The 25998-nt window shown below is 34.1% G+C and overlaps 1 protein-coding gene across 1 annotated transcript in view; it reads left to right on the top strand.

Moving 5' to 3' along the window:
* The window catches only part of EEA1 (early endosome antigen 1), a 114707-nt gene that overhangs the window by 64579 nt on the left and 24130 nt on the right, over nt 1-25998 (top strand). The window contains exons 12-18 of the mRNA XM_081818981.1: nt 1719-1838; nt 8129-8332; nt 10803-11003; nt 12079-12192; nt 14580-14735; nt 16499-16638; nt 24326-24656. Of these exons, the coding sequence (XP_081675107.1) occupies nt 1719-1838; nt 8129-8332; nt 10803-11003; nt 12079-12192; nt 14580-14735; nt 16499-16638; nt 24326-24656 (1266 nt within the window). The remainder of the gene's footprint in view (nt 1-1718; nt 1839-8128; nt 8333-10802; nt 11004-12078; nt 12193-14579; nt 14736-16498; nt 16639-24325; nt 24657-25998) is intronic.

The following is a 25998-nucleotide window of genomic DNA, read 5'->3' as shown; positions in this document are numbered from 1 at the left end:
TTTTTTTTTAAAGATTTTATTTATTTATTTGACAGAGAGAGACACAGTGAGAGAGGGAACACAAGCAGGGGGAGTGGGAGAGGGAGAAGCAGGCTTCCCGCGGAGCAGGGAGCCCGATGCGGGGCTCGATCCCAGGACCCCGGGATCATGACCTGAGCCGAAGGCAGACGCTTAACGACTGAGCCACCCAGGCGCCCCTCAATTTTTTCATTGTTAAGAGCTTTAATTAGACATTTTTACTTTAAATTGTGACATTTATTTCTCCCCAATAAAAACATCCTACTTATTATTAAATATATTAGGTCATTTTGTTGTGACTGTATTCTCTAAAGTTCTCAATTAAAATGTGTTAAGAAGACTACTCCTTTAGCTTAGGTAAGAAAGTTTCTGGGGGTGAACCTTTATTAGGCTGCTGAAGGGGAGGAGTCTTCCTGCCCAGGAAGGGCAACTTCCCAATAAAACAGTGAAGCATGAACACAGTTGGTGAGGATCTTTAAAAATGACCTGTATTTGGTGCTTATAAACTTGGAGCTTGCATTTAAGGATTTTCACTTTTGCAATTTAAGCATAAGATTGAATGCTATCCTAATTAAAGGTGTGGTTGCCAATAATGGTAACTATTTTTTGGTTAAAGTAAAAGTTATCATTAAATTATATCTTTTACTAGAATTGAACAAACACTGAGAGTTAAAATCTGTAGCTTCATCAACAGATTTTCTTCTAGATCCAGAATCTTAGACATGATAGATAACCCATTCTTTTCCAATAAGCGATAATTATGTTGTAGAAAAAAACAAAACAAATACTGATACTGTGGTTTAGATTATTGTTACAAAAAAATCTGTATGTAATCAATTCCTTGATTATATTAGTATACAAAAAAGCATTAATAAACTAAATGCCAACCTAGGGAAAAAATTGTGTTCTTAGGATTAGAGTCTATTCCTAGGGAATAGTTTTATATCATGAGATTAAGATTCTGTAAGTAATGAGATACTGCTTTTTTTTTTGATAGTTCTTTTTTGATTAATATATAATGTATTATTTGTTTCAGGAGTACAGATCTGTGACTCATCAGTCCTACACAATTCACAGCGCTCACCATAGCACATACCCTCCCCAATGTCCATCACCCAGCCACCCCATCCCTCCCACCCCCCTCTACTCCAGCAGCCCTCAGTTTGTTTCCTGAGATTAAGGGTCTCTCATGGTTTCTCCCTCTCTGGTTTTGTCCCGTTTCATTTTTCCCTCTCTTCCCCCATGATCCGCTGCCTTGTTTCTCAAATTGCACATGTCAGTGAGATCATATGATAATTGTCTTTCTCTGACTTATTTTGCTTAGCATAATACCCTCTAGTTCCATCCACATTGTTGCAAATGGCAAGATTTCATTTTTTGATGGCTGCATAATAATCCATTGTATATATACCACATCTTCTTCATCCATTCATCCATCAGTGGACATCTAGGCTCTTTCCATAGTTTGGCTATTGTGGACATTGCTGCTATAAACATTGGGGGTGCATGTACCCCTTCAGATCACTACATTTGTATCTTGGGAAAAACCCAGTAGTGCAATTGCTGGGTTGTAGGGTAGCTCGATTTTCAACTTTTTGAGGAAACTTCATACTGTTTTCCAGAGTGTAATGCCAGATATTTATGAATGATAGCATTATGCCTTTAAATCATGAGCTGACAATCTACATTTTTTTTTTAAGTTGAAGGAAAAAGTAACAAATTCTACAGAATTGCAGCATCAGTTAGATAAAACAAAGCAACAACATCAAGAACAACAAGCTCTTCAGCAAAGCACTACAGCAAAACTTCGGGAAGCTCAGGTAAATATTAGTATTTGAATTATTAGCCTTTTAAACAGAAATTAACCAAATCATTATTCTTTTGTTGTGGTAAAACTAGATAATGAGAAAAACTTGATTATGGAGGGCTTTGATAATTTTCAGTATCTGGATGATCAGAAAATCTTTTTCTTTTAATTGCTATGTTGAAATTTTCTATTTTAAAATGATTATAACTAGATTTATTATACATAGACTTATTTATATAGAATATTTAAATTTTATTAAATTTCTTTACTAAATAAATTTACCTATTTAAATAAAATATATTTATTTGTTATGTATACAAAATAAATTTTTTATTACTTATTTTTAAAAGTACCCTGTTTGAAAAACTTAAAAAATGCAAATAAAATTTCCTGATTTAGTTAGCCCAATAAAAAACATTTTGTATTTTCTACAGTAGAACTTAGTAATTTTTGGTCATGTCTTTCCCTGCTTTAGAACTATCATATGAACATTAGAATTGTAGGTATAGAAAATATAAGTGATTGGGTTAAATATATACAGATTCTATAGCCTAGCTTACAAAATTGAAAGAAGTAAAATTTTTGTTTTGTTACAGCGAGGGGAAGAGGGTGCCCAAGTATTTGAAATGAATTTGACTTTGACATTCATTTATTCCTTCAGTCTTTCATTAATTCATTGAATATTATTGAGCGCTATATGTCAGGCACTGTGGTAAGCACTGAAAATAAAGAGATGAGTAAGACACAGTGCCTGCCTTCTAGAAAATGGCAGTCTAATGATGTGCACACAGAAACAATGTTGGAATTTAAACGAGGCTGTAAGTAATATGTCTCTCTTACCCTTCTGAGTTTGGAGAGTAGGATGGGAGTCAGATGGATAGAGATAAAAATATTCTACTCATTTACTTGTTTTTTCATTTATCCAGTCAACAAATGTGTATTAATGTCTACTCTTAGCCAAGGAAGTGATTTTGTGGCTATGGCAGCAAATGAAATAGACAAAACTGTCTGCTCTCATGGAGTTTAGTGAGGGAGACAAAGAAAAGACAAGGTAAATAGGCAAAATATGTAGTGTGTTAGATGGTGACAAGTGCTATGGAGATGAAAAAGGAACAGGGAGTAGGAAGGATCTGGGGGGCTGGGGGTGGGACTGCAGTGTTAGATAGGATTGGCAGGGAAGGCCTCTCTGAGAAGATGAAAGACTCAAAGGAAATGGGAGTGTGAGGCATGTGGATATCAGAGAGAGCATCAATACATTAAAAGACCCTGAAGTGGGAGCATGTCTAAGAAATATCAGGAAGCCAGTGACTGCAGTGGTATAAGTGATAAGAAGGGTAAGAGGGGCACAGAGTCACAGAGATCACAGAGAATGAGAACATGTCAGGCCTCATAGATTATTTTAAGGATTTTACTGTGAGTGATGTGAGAAATCGTTGAAGGGTTCTGAGCAAAGGAGTAACATGATCTGACTTATAATTTCACAGGATTACTCTGGCTGCTGTATTGAGAGTAGACTGTAGGGACACATGAGTAAAGGCAAAGAAATTAGCTAAGAGACTACTACAGTGATCCAGATAAGAAATGATATGGCTTGGATCAGAGTGGAAACAGTGCAGGTAGTGAGAAATGGTTAGATTCTATGTATATTTTAAAGGTAAAGCTGACACATTTACTGATAGATTGATGTGGGATATAGAGAAGTCAAGGATGATACCAAGAAGTTTGTCCTGGGTAGTTAGAAGGATGGAGGTCAAACAAGATGAAGACTGAGAATCCTATTGGACTTGGCAACATGGAGGTCATTGATGACATTGATAAGAGCAACTTGGATAGAGAAGGAGGTATGAAAGCCTAAGGGAAGGGGTTCAAGAGAAAAATGGGAAGAGAGAGTTTGATAAAATGAATATAGATAACTCTAGGACTTCTACTGTAAAGAATAGCAAAGAAATAGAGTAGTAAGACTGAGGTAAAGAATTTGGCGTAGGTCTGCAGCCAAATGTGCTTTTTTATAGTATACCCTGGAATTAAATTTATTCATCCAGTCACAGACAAAGCTGGAAATGAGGCTCTCAACTTCTTATAGGCAGGTTGTCTCTTAGACTGAGGGGAGAGCAAGGGGTGAGTTAAATATGCCTTAGTTCCTTATTCTAAACTTGGAGTTAGTTAAATTCTCATTACCTGGGGAAGAATAAGAAAACGATGTCAAAGAGGCCAGGCAGTTTCTCCTTATGGAAACATGAAAAGTCCTAAAAACTAATTAAAGAGGTGTAATCAGTGTCATTCTAGGTGTATATATGTATATAAAATTACTATGGTAGCACAGAGGGCAGTTATCTAACTCAGAGTCTGGAAAAGAACAGTCTTTGGAAACTTCTTAAAAGTGACAAATTGAATTGCAAAGGATATGTAGATGTTTCGGGTTTGTGAAGATGATTATAGTAAGAAGTATACCCCAAGTAGAAATTAAAAGGACAAGGATACTGAAGCTGATATGAACTAAACTGTTAGGTTTTGCTGGAGCTTAAAGTGTAATTTAGAGATCAGTTAGAGAAGAGGCCAGAGCATTAGACATGAGTAAGTTTATAGAAGGTCTTGTGTGACATTTATCTTTGAAGATAGAAAGGTATTAAAGGTCTTGAGAGAACTCCTATGGCCAGATTTGGTTTTTAAATAGGTCATTGCTGTGGTTTTGTGAAAGGTGGATTTCGGAGAGAATATTCTGAAACAGGAGTTCAGTTAAAAGACTAATATATGCAGTAGTTTAGATGAAAATAATAATGCCTTAGTTCAAGCAATTGTTAAAAGATGTCATAGGGCAAATATGAGTAATACTTGGGCAGTAAAATAAGTAGGACTTAATAGTTGTAGGGAAGAGAAAGACAATGACTTTCAGATTGATAACACTGGGTACATGGTAAATGGAGGCGTCATCAACTGTGTGAGTGAACGTGAGACAAATCGCCATTTCATTGGGCAGTGTGATGAGTTCAGTTTTGGACATTGTTGAGGCACCTATAGGATATATTTATTTAAAGCTTAGAGGAGGGGACCATGCTATATATATTAGCTGTGAGAAACATCACTATATATGGGGTAAATGGAATTATTAGAATAGATGTGATCAGCCAGGGAGGCAGTGGAGTGGGGAGAACAGATAACTGATTACACAGGACTTCTGGGAAACATTAGCACTTAATGGCATAGATGAATGGAGGAAAAGCAGCCCACAAGAAAGAGAATGATCAAAGTAATTAAGGAGAACCTGCAGAGTGGAAGCCAAAAGATTGGGGAGAGTCAAAAGTTGGGAGTAATCAGCAACTACAAATGTGGATGTGTAGTAGGGATGCCAAGTATGATAAGTGAAAAATGCCCATTATATTAAACTATAATTATATAAGTATATATTCTCATATATTAAGAATAAGTTAGTGACCTTGTTAAACATAATTTCAATAAAGTGATAGAGATGGCTGAGTTTTGATGAGTAAATGAGAGGTGAGGAGTTGGAAAAGTAAATTTGAATTACTTTTGAAATTTAAATATGAATTTTATAAAGACTGGGCAAAGATGAGTGGGGCTTGGTCTGGGAAATGTGTTTGAAAACAAAAGATACCCGAACACATTTATAGTCTAGGACAAAGGGACTGGTAGGAGGGAATAATTGAGGATATTGAAGGAGAGGTTACAGAAGTAATAAGGTATTGAAAAGCTATGAGGTAACAGATACAATGGGTGGTGGTAAACTTGAACTTATCCTTTCTTGAAGAATATTCTTTGAAGCTTGAGGAAAGGAAGTAAATATGGATCTATCTATCTATCTTTATAGATAAGAGGATGGAAAATCAAGGTGCATCATCCCAGAAGATTTGCCCCCCTCCTCCCTTTTTTTGGATAAAGTTGGAGATGGTAATAGTTGAATGAAAGGCAGGCAGATGTTAAGAATCTGGAGAGAATATTGAAGCTTTTAAGTAGTTGTTGAGGTGAATATTTGAAGGTAAGAACCACCTTAGTCAAGTGAAAGGGTTGACAAGATGCTTCTGAGTATATGATGGAGGTTGGACTTTAGAACTCTGTAGTGGCAGCAATCTATGAAGGTTTATGATTTTGCTCTCACAGTGCTTAGAAATGTAGGTGTGGAATCAGCAGATTGCAACATTGATCTAGGATTGGGCTTTTTTTTTTTTGGATGGCTATATTGGGAATTTGAAGGTGAAAGGAATTGAAGAATGTTGAATCATTGAGAGAATAGTTAAGGTTAGCTCATATCCCTGTATTAGGTTCAGGAAGAGAAATGAGGCATAAGCTATATATGCTAGAAGAAAATTGAGGTCAGTGTCTGTTTGGCATTGAAGAACAGAAATGAGGTCATGAAATTGGAAGATGGTCAGGAAGTTGTGGTCACAGAGTAGGACAGTTGAAATTTTTCATTTGGAACAATTTCAAGTGGTTACAAGATCCTACATGTGAGCGATTGAATAGAATGAGTAAGGGTCCAGGAATTAAGATGATATGAATGTTGAGGCTGTGCTCTTAATTCTTTGTGTATTTTGTGTTTCCCAGGAAATTGGCAGAAATTGGGATTGAGAGAAAAACTAAATCAGGTCTCAAGTCTTCAGTGAATGAGGTAGGGATTTACAGATGATAGCAACACAGAATAGAGGCTAGAATAAATGAGTAACATACTCCCCAAAGCAGCATGAAGCTTTTACATGATGGGGAGAGTTATGGGGTGAAAAACCAGAAAGGAGTCAACCTCCCTTGCTTGCCCAGCAGAATGGTCCTTATGTATCCGAGACTGTTGAGGGGTAATCAGCATCTATAAAGGGTGAACCAAATTTCACTTCTGACTTGGAAATAGAGTGACTGTTCTGGAAAAAAGCTTAGGCCTGGAGCTGTGGTTCCAGAAGATGAGTGGGATGTGGAGAGGGGGATCATTAGTGGCAGGAGCAGAGAATGAGAGCAGATAGGTTAGGTTGCCTTTCATTATTTTGTGATTGAAACTGAGATGAGAAACATGTTTGAAAGTGATCTCAAACAGTGCAGTATTGGTGCAAATTGTTGAGAGTACCAGGTGGTTCCTGACTAGATCTGAGCAAGGTAGTGTGGGGTACTATAAGGTTTGCAGAGGGGCTTGTTAGGGTCTGGTTTTAGGGAGAGGTTCTCTCTGGCTGTCTTAGAATGACTGAGGCAGAGCCAAAGGCTGTGGGTTAGATAGCTCCAGAATATTAATGGGCATTGTTCTGGATGTGGGCTAATGACCCTGCTCTGTAACACTAGGCCCTTGGTAAAGTAAAAGAAGAGGGATCCCTTGATATATCAATAGAAGAGTCCTATTGGAGTATTGAAGTGAGCCTTCATGAGTGTGCATGTGTTAGAGTGCAATCCTTTATTTTTCTGTTCATTCAACAAATATCTTAGAGCATATGTATCTTGGATACATCAATGAGTAAAACAGACAAAAATCCTCACCTTTGAGGAGCATACATTCTAGTGAGGGGGTGGAGGGAAACAGGTAAACATGAAAAATAAGTAATTCACTTAGTGTGTTAAAAGATAAGTGCTATGGAAAGGGAAAAAAAATTTCAGGAGAAGGAGTATTGGGAGAGGCTGCAATTTTATTTTATATTTTAATTTTTTAAAAGATTTATTTATTTTAGAGACAGAGAGTGCACATGAGTGGGGGAGGGGCATAGGGTGAGGGAGAGAAGCAGACTCCCTGCTGAGCGCAGATCCCAATGCAGGGCTCAGTCTCATGACCCTGAGATCATGGCCTGAGCCAAAATCAAGAGTCGGATGCTCAACTGACTGAGCCACTCAGGTGCCCCGAAAGGTTGCAATTTTAAATGTAATGGTCAGGGTAGGCCTGATTGAGTAGGTGACATTTGAACAAACATTTGAAGGAGAGGGGATGAGCCATGTGACTTTGTGGGAAAGGTATTCTAGACAGAAGAAACAGTGCAAAGGCCCTGCATTGGGAGTGTGCCTGGTGTGATAAGGAGTAAGGAGAGTCCCACGAATCTGCAATGGATTAAACAAGAAGAGTAGTGGGCAGTGAGGCCCGAGTGTTAGAATAAGAATGTGGTTAATTGAAGGTTTTTTTTTTTTTTAAATTCTAGTTTATTATCAATAATACAGATTTATATTACTAAATATATAGTTCTAATTAAGTTTACCATGTTAAAATGTAATGAGTAACTAAAAGATGTAAGACTGTTTGAGTTGCAAAATGTATTATCAATTATGTTTAAGGAATAACTTTTTAAGTTCTCTATCCTTAAGGTAGTAGTTTTCACTTCTTTACAGAATGATTTAGAACAAGTACTACGTCAAATTGGTGATAAGGACCAGAAGATCCAGAACCTTGAAGCCTTATTACAGAAGAGTAAAGAAAATATTTCCTTACTAGAAAAAGAAAGAGAAGATCTTTATGCAAAAATTCAGGCTGGTGAAGGAGAGACTGCTGTTCTTAACCAGTTACAAGAAAAAAACCATACCTTACAGGAGCAAGTAAGCTTGTCAGATTTATTCTATTTTTAAAACTGACTTTTAGCTTTCTAAATCTTACTAAGTGCTTTATTTAAATGACTCTTCATTCTGGTTCTTTTTAGCACTTTTTAAATATTATGTTTTTTTGACAAATACCATCTCATTTACCTTAGAGATAGGTTGCTATTGTAGTAAAAGTAAGTTAGCATAATTTGACAAAGAAAATCTCAATTCGTGTCCCAGCACATAACTTATTACCTGTGTGACCACAAGCAAATAAATTTACCTTGTCAGCTCATTAGAAAAGTAGAGATGTTATTAATAATGCATTCTTGCTTCATGGCATTTTGTGATATTTTGAAAAAAGAATGAATAACAACATAAATTTATAAACTGAAAGTACTAATCAAGTGTTAGTTGTTACTATGTATTGGTTAATATGTGGGCTTACTAGTAAATTATATTTTGGTCCTGATATGTCTTTGGAATATGGAGCTAATAATAATTTTGATAAGTTGCTTATATAGAATTTATAGTTGCTTTTTTGGAAGAATTGTCCAATAAGAGAGTTATAATTATCTAAATGAGAAAATAGTAAAACAAAGTATCAGTAGGTAATGCCATTTTTCTAATTCTTTTTAAAAGAATAAATAAAAATAAATCTATGTACTTGTGCTTCCTGCCATGTTGGAGTAACCTATTTAGTCCTTTCATCATAAATGATTAGAACAGTAGAAAAATAATGTGTAAAACCACTGTGTTCAGATATTGTACAATAATCAGTGCAGGGCTTTGACTCCTGAGAGAAGAGAAGCAAGGGAAGTGAACCTTTTGACCATTCCAGCTTTTGCCCCGGAAACATTTTCCAGACTGAGGTGCAGTTGGCGGAATCCAAGGAAAGCACAGTGGTCTCACTGAACTAAGGAGTGAGATATTGAAGTTCAGAAAGGTTGAGGCACCTGACATTCGTAGGGCAGAGTATCAGAGAGGAGGGAACAATGGAGAGAAGCAGCCCCAGAAATCTGCATAAGGGATCCACTTGAGCCTTTAGCTGACTGCTAAACTTTGCATTCATATGGTGGGATTTCATGAGGCCAGGCAATGAACAATCATTAGGAAGCTACAAACTGAAAAATGATCAGGGCTGGGAGATGTTCAAATCTAGGAAGAGAATACAGATGTGGTTGAACACTTTGGGAACATTTAGTAGAAACCCCGGGAATGTTACACCTTAGGATAAAGCTAAACTAGCCCTAGGGTAAAAGCTAGTGTACACCTGACCTAACAAAGCATAAAACAAACCTCAAAAGGATCCAGCTGAACCACATGTATATTAATTGCCTGCTGGAACAAAATTAAACATTTTTGAAAGAAGACAACAAAATCAAAACTTGTTAACATAAATATAAAAAAATTACTAGACATTCAAAGAAGAAAACATGTATGGCTCTTAAAATATGCCTATTACTATAAAGGAAAAACTATAATAATGGAAATAGAAGTGGAAATGATAAAAAAAGAATTAAATAGAACTTCATATATATATTTAATTCCATATATATATATAAAATTAAAATTTCATTGGATGGGCTTAATAAATTAAAAATTAACCAAGTAGAAAGCAGTATAAACATTAAGACAAGGCAGTTGAAACTGTCCAAAATAAAACACAGAAAAAAAGTTGGGCTAAAAAAAAACCCTCAAAAAACCAAAAACCAAAAAACTCTGCTTTAGTGACTGTGGGACAGTATCATGTAATCTAGCATACATGTAATTGACGTGACAGAGGGTGAGGAGGAGAAAAATATTTATTGAAATAATGGCTGAAAAAAATTTCAGCTTGGTTAAAAATATGAACCCATATATTCAAGAAACTCAGTGAACTCTAAGCAAGGTACACCAAAGAAACATCAGATGAATTGGATTTCATCTAAATTAAAAATGTTTGCTTTTCAAAAGATACCATTACAAAAATAAAAGCCAAGGCACAGACTGGGAGAAAATATTTGTAATACATATATCTGACAATTCAGAAATATTCAGAATATATAAGGAACTCTTATTATTTAGATCAGTGATTGTCTGGGGTTAGAGATGAGTGGAGGGTACTGACTGCTAAGGGGCATGAGTAAACCTTTTGGGGTAATTGAAATGTTCTCCATCTGATTGTGGCAGTGGTTAAATGAGTGTATGTATTTATCATCTCAAGCTGTGCAACTAAATTGGGTGAATTTTATTTCATGTAAATTATAGCTCAGTAGAGATGGTTTTAAAAATAATGGGAATCTGAATTTATTGTTGTTTTCTTATAGTTTTGAGAGAGAGCTTATTTTTGGAAAGATGTGAATAAATTTTCTTGAAAAAAATAGGGAGATAAGCTATCGTAGAGCACTTTAATATTCTCATGGGCCTTAAATTTGCTTGCTTGTTTGTTTTAGTTCTTATTATATCATTTGTGATCTTCATAATTAGAGTCTTGCTTGTACGATAGGTAACTCAACTAACAGAGAAGCTGAAGAATCAGTCAGAAAGCCATAAACAAGCCCAGGAGAATTTGCATGACCAAGTGCAAGAGCAGAAGGCACATCTTAGAGCTGCACAAGACCGTGTTCTTTCCTTAGAAACTAGTGTCAATGAATTGACTAGTCAATTAAATGAGAGCAAGGAGAAGGTCTCCCAGCTTGACATACAGGTAATATTGAATTATGCAATTTAATGTGAGTTTGTCTGAATAAAGCACCTATTTTAAGCCATCAAATGTTGTAAATTCTGTTTCTCTCTCCTTGTGTTTCTCTTTCTGTCTCCCTCTAGCCCCCACCACTCTCTCCCTCTCTCTGCCTTATTTATTAATGGAAAAACATTGGGAATAGCAATTATATAAAGGTTGTATCTAGACAGTTTGTTGAGCTTTCATGTTTGCCTTTTTTTTCCTTTATCTCTTCTGTCAAACTATACCTTCTGAAACCATCAGATTTTTTTTTGCTTTTCCTTTTTTCCATGAAATCCTTATTGTTGTTTTTGAAGTTCAAAGTCATTTGATATTATACCATTAGATTTCTATGTTAAATACTTTCTGACTTTGATTTTTAGATTTTACTTTAAAGGTTTGATTTAAAAAACACATTTATATATGTAGCATTATATATTTTTAATATACATTATTTCAGAGCCAATATAGAAGCCTTGTTCAGTGAATCGATGGGATGGGAATTAAAACATTTCTTTTTCCATTCTCATTGTTGGTTTCTTATCCTATACTATAGTAGAGAAAGTCATAGAAACATTTCTAAACCTTGATTTTCTTTATTTTAGGAAAATAATTCAATTGAAAATAAGAAATATAGACTAATATAACAGGGATACTTATTAATTTGGAGGAAGAGGATACACATTTCTTCCTGTTTAAAATAAAATTTTTGTTTTGTAATTTTGTATAAATTTTGTTAGATGAGTTATATGATAACCCAATATTTGGATGTCCAATTTGAGAGAGGGAGAAGTATTTTGGTGTCACGTAGGGGCATATATATCATCATATATATCATGATAAACTTCATCATTTATCCAAATATTTATTAGGAGTCTTTTCTCCTACATGTTCCTGTTTGGGGGATAATCACATACTTAATTTTCAGTGTCTAAATCCTTGTGTTTTTTGCTGAAGGACTAAATTTTTAAAATAATTTAGTGGCAAAAGCAGTGTATGTTCAAGCAAGGGGAAATCAAGAACTAAATACGAATTAAATGACTGGTCAATTTTGTTACAGATTAAAGCCAAAACTGAATTACTGCTATCGGCAGAAGCAGCAAAAACTGCTCAGAGAGCAGATCTTCAGAATCATTTGGACACAGCCCAAAATGCATTACAAGATAAACAGCAGGTATGTGAATGTGATGCAGTTTCATTTGATAACCTAATGTTTTGGTAGATGCATTAATTGCAAACATGTATAAAAATGATACTCAGTTTTATTAATGTCGTGATCAACTTGCTTGTTCCCTTTGATTTCTCTCTGAGTTCAGAACCAGTTGAGTGGTGGATGCAAGAGTCAGACAGATGAAGATAAAAATGTCATTTTTGTTTTTGATAAAGCTCAACTGGTGTGCAGCTGTGGTTGGGCTTCTTAATATTTTATCACTCTTTAGTGTAGACCATGGTGTGGAGCCGAAATATCTACTCCTAATTGTTGAATGGTTGCTTCATTCCATCAAGTGCCAGTGATTGGGAATGAGAGACAGACTTTCACACCTGTTTTAAGTAGGTAATGTGGGCCATGACCTGGATATACTTACCACTTGGAAGCAGGAAAACACACACATTGCAGTAAGAGTTACTCTTTTATCTTGGGGGTAAGAATAAGTAGAGTTGTAGGGAATGCAGAAGTTACTTTTCTCAATACTTCTGATAGAATAAAAGCTTACTATTTTAGGGCCAAGGTAAAAATGCTGATAGATTTTTCTTCCTTTAACTAGACAGAAATTTTTAAAATTTACTTTTTATTTGAGAGGTTACACTGGTTGTTGGTCTATTTTTTTTTTAGCGATATAGTAATATATCAAGTTAACAAAACTGTTTTCTATATTTACCCTTAACTTTAATCCCATTTTCCTCCTTAGATGGAATGTTAAATTTGGTATATATCCTTTTAGAGTTCTGTAAGCATTGAACAGATAGATATGTGTATATAAATACACACACACAACACACACACATACTGGTATTTTTCTTTTATGCACATAGAATCACTGTGTATGTATGTTCTGCAACTTTTTACTCACATTTTTGCTAAATATATCTGTAAAGTACTTTCTGAGCACGAGATCAGTGCTAGAAACTGTAATGGAAAGAGTATTTATAAGAATAATCACATGAAAGTTTAAAATTTTTTTGCCAGATATATCACTAACAAAATTTGAAAGCACATAGCAAAAGAATAAAACATTTTCTGAAATGTGTCTGATGAAGGGTTAATATCCTTGGTATTTAAAACACTTAGGAATTAAGGGACCCTACAAAAAAGTAAATGATAAAAAATATGTTAACAAATGTTCAGGTTCATTAAGAATCAATTGTAAATTAAGACAGTAACAGAATATGCCCTTATTGAGGTAAGATGTGTGTGTTTAACACTGGAAGGTTTGGAGATGGTGTAGAAGAATAAGCCACCTTCATACATTGCTGGTGGTTGTATATGTTAGTTCAACCTTTTAATGGTGGTAGGGAAAGCTGTTTGGCAATATATTTCAAGAACTTTAGGATTTTTCATTCTTTAGCTCACTTTTAGTTCTTTTTTTTTTTTTTTCAAGATTTTATTTATTTGACAGAGAGACAGTGAGAGGGAACACAAGCAGGGGGAGCAGGAGAGGGAGAAGTAGGCTTCCCGCTGAGCAGGGAGCCCGATGCGGGGCTTGAACCCTGGGATCATGACCTGAGCTGAAGGCAGATGCTTAACCAACTGAGCCACCCAGGCGCCCTCACTTTTAGTTCTTTATCCTAAGGGAATAATCATAGTTTTTAGGATGCTGTTTACATTTCTGTTAATAAAATGCAAAAAGTTTAGTAGCAATCTAAGAATCTAAAATAGGACATTTGGCTAAAAAATGGTCTGGATCACATAAAATGGAAATTTATGCAAATATAATGGTATTTTAGAAAATATGTCACAATTTCATGATGCATTGTTACGTTAAAGGAAAGGTTATAATAAAATAGTATGTAAAGTGAGATTCTCTTCCTATTCTAAAAGTATAAATCAAAATACATACAGAAAAGACTAAAAGGAAAGTTACCAAAACATTAATAGTGATTATTTGTGGGTGGTGGATTTACTAGTAATTTGTATTTTATTCTTTCAGTGCCTCTAGATACTACAAATGAACAAGTTTCATAGATGTGGTCACTGTTTTTAAATGTTATTTTTTGAAATGGCATCTTGAACATTGAAAACAATTATAATATAAAAGTATTATTTTACTATTAGCCTATTTAATATTCGGTTGTATCTTTTGGCTCCTAAAATAACTCTTCCTAGGAAAAGTTATTGAGTGGTTATGCATATAAACTTAGTATCTCATGCTGTGTACAGTTTCAGTTCAGATCCTTTATACTGGTAAATATAACCTCTGATTCATCATTAGACTTCTTTCTAGTCTTACTCCAATAGTTTCTTAAATAAAATTAGAATTTTCAATTTTACTTTGATGAAACATTTGGGCATACAATAAAGTAAATCTTACCAAAGTTTTCTTCAATTGTACTTTTCTGTAGGAGTTAAATAAGATCACTACTCAGTTGGATCAGGTCACTACAAAGTTGCAGGATAAGCAAGAACATTGCAGTCAGCTGGAAAGTCATCTTAAAGAATATAAAGAGAAGCACCTCTCTTTAGAACAAAAAACTGAAGAATTAGAAGGTCAGATTAAGGTTTGTATAAAAGATACTGAATTTACCTATATTTTCTGCTGCTGTAGTAATGGAAACTGATAACGTAGAAGGAATTGAAGATTTTAAATTTGCAAACAAGGGTGAAGTTGTCATGTAAAACTTTAAATTACATGTAGTTTTTCAGGTCTTAATTTTGAATTCCATCTTTAATTTTAATTTCTTCATTAATGTTAAAGTGGCTTTTACAAATGGCAGTTTTAACATGTATACTGGTTCCTTTGTAATATGTAACTATTTCAAAGAAACAACCAACCAGGGATCTACTCTGTAATTATAAGGAACTTATCCTTTTGTTGTTGTTGTTGTTATGAAGCCTTTTCTGTTCCATCATTCCCATTTCCTTACTCCCTTTTTCCAATATATATTTCACATATGACAGACTTTTTCTTTCTTTAAACTTTACATTTATACCCTTTGGATTTTGTTTTTAGTTTAATAGTAAGTATATACTGTGGTAAATTGTTTCTTACTTTAACACAGTTCCAAGTGAAACTGTTGATTTTCTAAAGAGATTAAATGACTAGACCTATCGGAAGAGGATTTGACCTGAGTCCTTTGTCCTTTAAATGGGATCTACTATCAATTAAACAAATATTTCTCAAATTACTATTTATGTAAGCTATACCTTCACAATCAGATGAAACACTTCTGTAGAACTATTGGATCTGTATGTGTATATGTGTATATCGACCCTGATACAACATGGAAGAATGTTGTATGTTTACAGTTCTGTTTATGGGTTCTTTTTCTTTTCATTATGGCCGGTGATGATAATAATGACAAATTACTTTTTGTAATGTTTGAAAAGAACAGAGAGACCATTTTGCTGAAAAGCGTCTAATGAGAATTCTCTTTGGGTATCTTTTACAAATAGTTATTTAGAACCAGTAGTGTCTCTTGTGATTATCAGATCTTTAACATTTGGTAATTATTTTAGGAAGTATTCCATGTGTTTTATATAGTTATTTTTACAGTTACATTAAATATCCAGTATAAGTGTTGAATAAGAGCCACATTACCTAGATTGGTTTATAAAATATTTAGGGTACAAAATTATTACAACTGTATAAGAAAATGCATTGCTCATTGACACTTAAACTTTACACTTAACAGCTTGATTTTGTAAATTTGTAAAAGTACACACAATTGTATGTATGATATGTATGTGTATGAGACAGAAACTATGCTATGAAGAGTAGCAGTCTCTAAACCAAGAATTTAAAGATGCAAAACCAGGAATTTAACTGACTTTATATTTAGGGTCAGTAAATGTTAATGAGAAGGATGACATGATAACTCCATTTTAGTTTCAAATATTTATAATTACATGAGTGTTGTTCACTGAATATAAAGGATAATATATTTTAAGTGGGCCCACATGTGAACCTGTTAACCTTGTCTTTTCATACTTGAGTTAAAACTTTTATTCAAGTAATAGATATAATTATTTTAAGTTTATTCTCTTTTTTAGAGCTAATTTTTAAAAGTAGAAACTTAGTGACTGCCTGTCACATCTACAGCCTGCTGGTAGGTCCTCTGAAAGATTCCAAGATAAATCGTTCCTTTACTCAGCAATGGCTTCAGATGGAAAATGCATTTTTTATTATAACATAAATATTTTATGGTTATTATTGTGTGTTATGTCAACACCAATTTGAGTATAAACAAAAAAATGTTATATTTAATAATAGATGGATAATTATTGACATTAAAATTGTTACTGTATTATATTTCTTCCATAGAAACTAGAAGCCGATACTCTTGAAGTTAAAGGAAGCAAGGAACAAGCTTTGCAGGATCTACAACTGCAAAGACAGCTGAATACAGATTTAGAGCTCAGAGCCGCAGAATTGAGTAAACAGCTTGAAATGGAGAAAGAAATGTAAGCTAAACTACTTTAAGAGAGAGGATTATAAACTATTAAAATCTTATGGTTTCAATTTTGCTATTGCAGGGCTTAAAGATCTATTAAATGTTTATGTTGGTTCTGTAAACTCAGATGTTAATATGAATGAATGAAAAATGAAGCCATCATAATATGGTTAAATTTACCTTCACTAGAAAGGACTGAAAATTTGGGTCATCTGGTCTCTTTTCAACCGAAATATGGTACTCATTTCCCTGGGTTAAAGCAATTGTTTTGAGTTGTTCACTGATTTGAATAAATTAATGTAAAAGTAACAAATGGAGGAGTATTTCTACATATCACCCAAGAGCAATCAGGCTTCGGCTTTGAGGGACTATACCAAGTAGGGAATGTATACTTTCTTATAAGAAATGATCTGTTTTAGCTTTGTGATGCATCTTGACAGATTGTATTTCTGAGCACAAGGGAAACATTAGAATCAGTGTACCTTTTAAAAAATTATTGAAGTAAAATTTACATACCATTAAATGCACAGATATCACATAATACAATTTGAGTTTTAGTAAATATATACTCTGTGTAATAATATGCACCCCCTTCCCCAAACATTTTTATTACCCATGGAGTTTTCTCGGGTGTCCTTCTAGTCAATACCTTGTAGACACCACAGTTCCCGATTTCAGTCTCCATAGATTGATGCTGTGTGTTTTTGAAATGAAATCATACAGTATGTTCTTTTTTATGAGTGGCTTTTTTTTCACTTAATGTACTATTTTTTAAATTCATCCATGTAGTTGAATGAATATTGTTCCACTGAATGAATATACTACAATTTGTTTATGTAGCCTTTTGTTGGTGGGTATTTTTTGGGTTGTTTGCAGTTTTTACCTGTTATGAATAAAGATGCTATCAGTATTCTTAAATAAGCATTTTTGTGAAAGTTCAGGGTCATGGTGGGGTAGATGTATGTTTAAATGTATGAAAAACTGCCAGACCTTTTCCCAAAATAGCTGTACCATTTTATACTCCTACTGGGAATGTTTCAGTTGCTTTATATCCTTGCTAGTATTTGGTGTTGGTGGTCCTTTAATTTTAGGTATTTATTGAATATGAAATGGTATCTTATTGTGGGCTTAATTTGCGTTTCTTCACTTGAGGAGTGTCAAATTATTTTGCCTATTAAAATTTTTTTCCCATTGGATCTTTTTATTATTGATTTGTAAGAGTTCTTTATATATTCAAAGTACTAACCCTTTGCCAGATAGCCAGCTAGCTAAGCAGACAGACAAATAGATTATCAAGACTTTTCCTAGCAGCTTTGCTTTATATTTTTTTGGTGGTGTCTTTTAGTGTAAAGAAGTTTTAAATTTTGGTTGAATTCAATTTGTCATTTGTTTTTATTTTGTGTTTAATGTTTTGTGTCTTTTCTAGAAACCTCTGCCTTCCTCAGGGTTTATGAAGAATTCTCTTATGGGGCGCCTGGGTGGCTGAGTTGGTTAAGCGACTGCCTTTGGCTCAGGTCATGATCCTGGAGTCCCGGGGTCGAGTCCCACATCGGGCTACCTGCTCCGCAGGGAGTCTGTTTCTCCCTCTCCCGCTCCCCCCTCTTGTGCTCTTTCTCTGTCTCACTCTCTCTCTCAAATAAATAAATAAAATCTTAAAAAAAAAAAAGAATTCTCTTATGTTTTCTTCTGGAAATTTTATAGTTCTGGTTTTTACATTTAGGTCTAGGATCTGCCTTGAACTTATTTTTGTGAGAGGTATGAGATGGGGATCCAGGATCATCTTTTTTCCCCATACATCATTAAGTTATTCTAGTATCACTTTTTGATAAAACTTTTTTCTCCCAATGAGTGGCCTTTGGTACCTTTGTCAGAGCAGTTTACCTTATATATGTGGGTTTATTTGTGGGCTCTATTCTGTTCTCTTGGTCTTTGTGTCTATATGGTGTTCGGACACCAGTACCATCCTATGTTGATTTTTGTAGCTTTGTGGTATAGGTCTTATTAATCAGGTTGTATCAGCCCTCCAATTTAATTCTTTTTCAAGATTGTCTTGACTCTTTTAAGTTTATTGCTTTTCCATATAAATTTTAATATTATCCATTTCTATAAATCAGATTATTGGGTTTTGATTAGAATTGCAGTGAATCTGTAGTTCAGTTTGGGGAGAATTAATGTTTTAAGAATACTGAGTCTTCTAATCCATGAATGTGGTATTTCTCTAATATTTATATCTTCTTTAGTATCTCTGATTAACATTTTGTTGTTTTTAAAATAGGAATCTTAAATATCTTTTGCTAAATTTAATCCTAAATATTTTATGTTTTTCAATTTTATTGTAAATGGAATTGTTTTTAAATTTTCTGATTGTGGCTAGTATAAAAATACAATTGAGTCTTATATATTGAGTTACTACCCTCTAGCTTTGTTAAATTCACATTTTTGTTTTGTATAGTTTTTAGAATATTTTAAGTGGACAATCTTGGTATTTGTGAATTAGCAACAGTTTTACTTCTTTTTTCTTCAGTCTGTAGGCCTTTTATGTTTTTTTCTTGATTTACTGTTAGCTGACACCTCCAGTGAACTTTTGAATAAAAAGATAGTGGATATCCCTGCACTGTTCCCAGCCTTGGGTTGGAAACATGAAATATTTCAGAATTAATTTTGAGGTTAGCTGTATTTTTTTTCTAGATTCCTTTATCAGATTGAGGGCATTCCTATCTATATTAGTTTTCTAAAAAATTTTTATATCAGCTTCTTTTTCTGCATCTATTGATAGGATCATATGGTTTTTCTCCTTTATTCTGTTAATACGGTGAATTACATTGATTACTTTTTTAAATAGTAAACCAACCTTGCTCTCCTTGGATAAATCCCACTTGATTATCCTGTATTATTTTTATATATTGCTATATATTTTTTTTAAGTAGATGATTTTATTTATGGCAGCATGTAAAAGTTTTTTTACATAATACATAGATGTTATCTATATATTGCTATATTTGACTTGATAATACTTTGTTTAAAATTTTCTATGCATTCATGGGGACTCTTGGTCTGCAGTATTCTTTAATATCGTCATGGTTTTGGAATTATGGTTATGTTGGTCTTAAAAATAAATTGACAGTTTTCTTTCTTCTCCTTTCTGAAAGAGTTTGTGAGGGTTATTATTTATTTCTTAAATGTTTTATTGAATTCACCAATGAACCAGCTGACCTGAAGTTCTCTCTGGGTTGCTTCTTAATTTAGAATTCAATTTATTTAATAGATACAATGCTATTTTTGTTTTCTAATATTTTACTTGAATCAGTTTTGGTAATTTGTGTCTTTGAAGGAATTTGTCCATTTAATCTAAACTTCAAATTTATTGGTATAATGTTCACAAGATCATACTTTTAAGGTCTGTAGGATCTGTAGTGATGTCTTCTTATTATCCTTAATAGTGCTAATTTATGTTCTTTTTCTTGATCAATCTAATTTGGGGTTTATCAATTTTATAAAAAACTTTTGATTTTGTCAGTTTTCTTTTTTTTAGGGTTAGAACTTTATTATTATTTTTAGAACTTTATTTATTTTTAAAAATTATTTTATTTTAAGTAGGATCTGTGCCCAATGTGGGGCTCAAACTCACAACCCTGAGATCAAGTGTCACATGCTCTACTGACTGAGGCAGCCAGGCGTCCCTGATTTTGTCAATTTTCTTTTTATTTCTTTTTTTATTTTTTTAAAGATTTTATTTATTTATTTGACAGAGAGAGACACAGCGAGAGAAGGAACACAAGCAGGGGGAGTGGGAGAGGGAGAAGCAAGCTTCCTGCCGAGCAGGGAACCCGATGCGGGGCTTGATCCCAGGACCCTGGGATCATGACCTGAGCTGAAGGCAGACGCTTAACGACTGAGCCACCCAGGCACCCCTGATTTTGTCAGTTTTCTATTTCATTTATTTCTCATCTTCTCTTTAGTATTTTCTTCCTTAGACTTTGGGTTTAGTTTGCTTTTTTTTTTTTTTTAAAGATTTTATTTATTTATTTGAGAGAGAATGAGAGAGAGCACATGAGGGGGGGAGGGTCAGAGGGAGAAGCAGACTCCCTGCCGAGCAGGGAGCCCGATGCGGGACTCGATCCCGGGACTCCAGGATCATGACCTGAGCCGAAGGCAGTCGGTTAACCGACTGAGCCACCCAGGCGCCCTAATAGCTCTTTAATGTGGAAGCTTCCCTGTGGCTGTCCACGTTTTATAGTATCTGTTTCATTTTCACAGTTACTCACCCTCTTTGTATTTTGTCAGGTTTCTGCAGATGGTAGTTACATGTCGTAGTCTAGTAAAATCAGTTTAGTATGACAGTTTTTCCACAGATGGAATAAATTACCTTGAGGAAGATTGTCTTTTCCCATTTGTACTAAGTGCTTAATTGGGCTTATTTATGACAGCTCTGAGTATAAGGATGGATTAGTTTAGAAGATATTAGCATCTGATTTTGGAAAAAGGGAGAGGAAAAAAAAAGATATTAGGATCTAAAAGATGAATTGATACATGAAATTTCAAAAGTCCTTGGTGGCAGAGTGGGTATGTGCCTCCAGACATATCCCATATATTCATAAGTGCTGAGATGGGGCATCTTTCTTCACTCCTTAGGTAGAATTAGTCTCTTGCTTAGCTTGTTCTTGATGTTGATGCTTGCATTGGGTCTTACCATAAAATCTTCAGTGGACATATAACTCACCAGAATTTTGATGGATAAAAATCAGTTCCACTCCATTTATCTGGATTTTTTTCAAAGGAGGGCATGTGACCCGTCACAGTTCAGTAGACTCTACCTTTAAATGCCAAATAGGCCTCTCTGACTGAGTTGACAGTCTTGATCTGTGTCAAGTGTATGAAGGTTTTTGACTCTCCGTAGTAAAGATGAAAGCTGAGAGCCTGGGAAAGGTACCCTTCAGGGACATGAAATAAAACCCATCAGATTGATGATAGTTAAGTTGTTCAACACCTTCATGGTTTTGTCCTTGTTTGGGAGTGATGATGAAAAATTTCTTGTTTTCACATTTAGTGAAGTAAGTCCTGAAACTTTGAATTTGAGGATATAGAGGTGCATTATATACCTTAAATGGCATTCCTTCTCACTGTTAGCATCATAGTTTCCAGTGCATAGGTATTTGGGGAGCACATATGATCTCTTATATCACCCACTGAGTAATTTATCACTTCTGGAACCCAATCGTCAGTCCATGAAGATCACCTCTGAGTTGGTTCTTGTTCTTCCCAAGGGCCCTGTGGGCCCAAAGGTTCTTTCCATTTCTAATGGGGTCAATGTAAATGGGCCCATTTCTATTCTATGTGCTAATTTCATGGTTCAGAACTCATTCAGAGGCTTCATATTGAGGTAGGGAATCCTTTTAATGCTAAAGTCTTTTTTTGCCTATATACTTTATGGAAAGTTTTTTTATGTGATGTCTTGCATTTCTACTGTACCACCCAGGAAAAAAGGGCTGGGTAAACACATCCAGGGTTTGACTAAGCCTTACCCCTGATCCCAGGGCTCAGCCCAAAAAACAGGGCAAGGTTCCCCTTTCTCAAGGCTCACCTACATCAGTGCATCCAACTCTCCCTCCAACTCTCATCCTACAATGTATTTTCATTACTGTACAGTTTAATGTACTTTCTAATATCCTTTGTTATTTTTTTCTTTCATACATGGAGTATTCAGAAGTATGTTTTTTACTTTCCAAATATTTGGAGCTTTTCTAGATAGCTGTTACTGACTTCTAATTTAATTCCATTGTGAACAGAGAACATACTCTGTAAAATTTAGACTTTTCAAATTGTCTTATTTATGGCCCAGTGTATGGTTTATCTTGGTTAATTTTCCATGTGCACATAGGTATATTCTCTGTTGGTAAAGTGTTCTATAACTATCAATTAGTCAAGTTGATAGTGTTTTAAAGAAAGGGTTTTTTGTTTGAATATGGTTGACACACAATGATACATTAGTTTCAGGTGTACAACATAGTGATTCAAGATCTCTATATGTTCTGCTGTGCTCACCACAATGGTAGCTACCATCTGTCACCAGACAGCTCTGTTACAGTACCATTGAGTAGGTTCCCTATTCTGTATTTTTTGTTCTCTTGATTTATTCATTCCAGATAATGTTTAACCTTCTATATCCTTGCCTCCCCCCGCCCCGCCCCACCTCTGGTTGTTCTGTCAGTTTCTGAGAAAGGGGTGTTAAGTTTCCAACTATGATTGTGGATTTATTTATTACTTCCTCTTGTACCCTTTTTATTTTTTATTTTATTTATTTATTTTTTAAAGATTTTATTTATTTATTTGACAGAGAGAGATACAGCGAGAGCAGGAACACAAGCAGGGGGAGTGGGAGAGGGAGAAGCAGGCTTCCCGCCAAGCAGGGAGCCTGATGTGGGACTCAATCCCAGGACCTTGGGATCATGACCCGAGCGAAGGCAGACGCTTAACGACTGAGCCACCCAGGAGCCCTTTTTAAAATTAAAGTTTTACAGTGACAATGGAAGACTTTATTTCTGTTTCTCCTTCTTTGATTCACATAATTTTATGATTTTATAATAATTATTAATGGGAAAGTTAAGTAGCATAGTAATATATATCAAGTTCTAATTTTAGCGTTGCTTGATAGGAATTTTAACTATATTAAAAAGATAATGACCTTTCTATTTAGACCTTTGAAAATCAGTGAGGTACAGTATCCTATGAATGCACTTAACTTCATCTTTTCTAGCCACTTTTAGAAAGTAAAAGTAAGTTTCTGAGAATAAAAGTTGAAAAATTTCAAAGTGTAAATGTAATTCTGGTATTGTATGAATACCCAACTTCAAATTGTGGCTAGTGCATCTTTTAACAACCTCTCTTTAACATTATTAAATTTATACTGATTATAAAGTACATCAGAAATAGTATGCATTCAAGAAATATTACTTTGCATCTGGTTTTATTTTCACTTTAAAAATGGTTGATCTTTAACGCGTTTTTTCTTTTGGTGCATAATTTCATTTTATCAAAACAGTAGAAGTTTTTAACTTTCTTAAAGCTCTATCTACATTTCCTTATTCTTGTAGCTTATTCATTTAGGTGTAGAAAACTTAAATTAAGGGACAAATGATAACAAGTCTCTTGTATAATCTGCTAGGTTCTAGAATTAAAATAAATCTTTTGTCTTTTCTCTGTTCGAAATGAAATATTTCTTTTATTTTTTTACTTTATTCTTTCTGGGTTAATCGTGTTTTGAAGTTTAATATCTAAAAAACACATAATGTGTTTTATGTTTTCAAGGAAAGAGGCAAAGTTCTCTATATGCTTGGGGGCTAACACAATGAATAAATTCTTTAAGGTACACGGAAAACCTTGTTGTAGACGAGAGGGTCTGCTATATGTACATTTTTGGGGGGCATCCATTGCAATAGACAAGACTGGATTAAGCCTTAAGTTACTCTTAACTTATTTGACTTAAAGAAAATCATCTTTATCTGTTAAATGATCAGATCAGATTTAAGGTGTTTTCAGTTGTGTGGTTTTATGACATTAAATTATTATTTTTACTCCTGAGCTACACAAGAAAGTTTTAAAACTCAATTATTAATTAAAAAATAATTATTAATTTTTAATGCTAAATTAGGAATGGTAAATTATGCATTATTTAAAAAAATTGTTTCTTAAATATTTAGAGTATCCAGTACAAAGTTGGATCTACAGAAAAAATCTGAAGCCCTTGAAAATATTAAGCAAATGCTTACCAAGCAAGAGGAAGAAAAAAAAATCCTTAAACAAGAAATTGAAAATTTAAGTCAAGATGCAAAGATGCAGCACAAGGAATTGAATAACAAAATTCAAACAGCAGCAGCAGAACTACAAAAAGTGAAGATGGAGAAAGAAACTCTAATGACAGAGCTTTCTACAACAAAAGAGAATTTATCAAAAGTTTCTGATTCTTTGAAGAACTCCAAAAGTGAATTTGAAAAGGAAAATCAGAAAGGAAAAGCTGCTATATTAGATTTGGTTAGTTGTTTATGTTTACTTAGGTAGAAGTGATTTTTATTTAAAATGTACTGGTTTTTCTGCTTAACCCACTGTTGACTTTTTATCCTACATTTAAATGATTTTAAATAATTCTTATGAGAAAAAGAATTGGGATTGCTTAACCTGAGAAAAAGATATTGGTGTTTGTGTGTAGAATTTCCAGAGGCCCAGGAAACTTTTAGTTAAATATACAGTTTTTGTCAATTGCTGGTATGATGCTGGATTTGGGAGAGAGTGCTGTGCCTGTTAGTCCTCAGAGACATTTTCATAGAGAATGTAGCTGCTGGTTCAAACATTATTCTCTTTCCCGAAAAAACAGAAAAAAAATCAAAAGATCTTGATGACTTTTAATTCTGGTACTATAAACTTTCTAATTCTCTGTGAATGTTCTAAATGTTCTGAGTGTTCTAGAACTCTAGATAATGCCATGTCTTAGAGATACCATAAAACATATTTAAACTATATGGAATAAAAGTCACAGTTTCAGGAAATGCTTAATGGGGAAATGTATTCTCAGAAATATTTTAACCCATGGGATGCCTGGGTGGCTAAGTTGGTTAAGCATTTGACTCTTGATTTTGGCTCAGGTCATGACCTCAGGGTCATGGAATCTAGCCCTGTGTTGGGCTCAGTATGGAGTTTGCTTGAGTTTCTCTCCCTCTGCCCCTCCCCCTGCTCATGCTTACTCTTTCACTCTCTCTCTCTCTCATATAAATAAATAAATCTTCAAAAAAAAATATTTTAACCCAGAATAACAGAGTAACAGCAAAAGTAAAATTCTTTTGTTTTCAATATGAAGGTCAGTGAAAGTGTTTAGTATCACAAAAAATATATGAAATTAGTATGTTACTTTTATGTTCCTTTCTGTTTGGAGAAAATATCTCTTACATGTACATCTTCCCTTAAGTTGTGATTATTCTTTATTTATATGAATTTATATATATGTATATTTATATGTAATATAAACACGTTTAATAATGTGATTCTTTATTGTTTTAATACTTTCTTTTACAAAAATTTCCTTTCTTCCATTTTCTTGAAGATTGTTATTCTGCTTTTATGAGCTTTTTTTTTTTTTTTAAGTAACTTCACGCCCAACATGGGGCTCAAACTCAGGACACTGAGATCAGGAGTCACATGCTCTACCAACTGAGCCAGCCAGCTGCCCCTTTTGTTATTCTGCTTTTAAAATAGCATGACAAGTTAATTAACCGTAATTAACTGTGTGACATAAAAATGTGGTTTCCAAAGTGTTCTCTGCTGGTTGATGATAGAAGCTCTTAACCTTTTTCTGCCCGTCTACCTTTACTGCTATAATATT

The sequence above is a fragment of the Leptonychotes weddellii genome, chromosome 5 (genome assembly GCF_054177405.1).
Source record: "Leptonychotes weddellii isolate Sample4059 chromosome 5, ASM5417740v2, whole genome shotgun sequence".
In the NCBI taxonomy this organism is placed as follows: domain Eukaryota; kingdom Metazoa; phylum Chordata; class Mammalia; order Carnivora; family Phocidae; genus Leptonychotes; species Leptonychotes weddellii.
The sequence above is the reverse complement of the archived record's forward strand: the minus strand, read 5'-3'. Positions and strand labels throughout refer to the sequence as shown.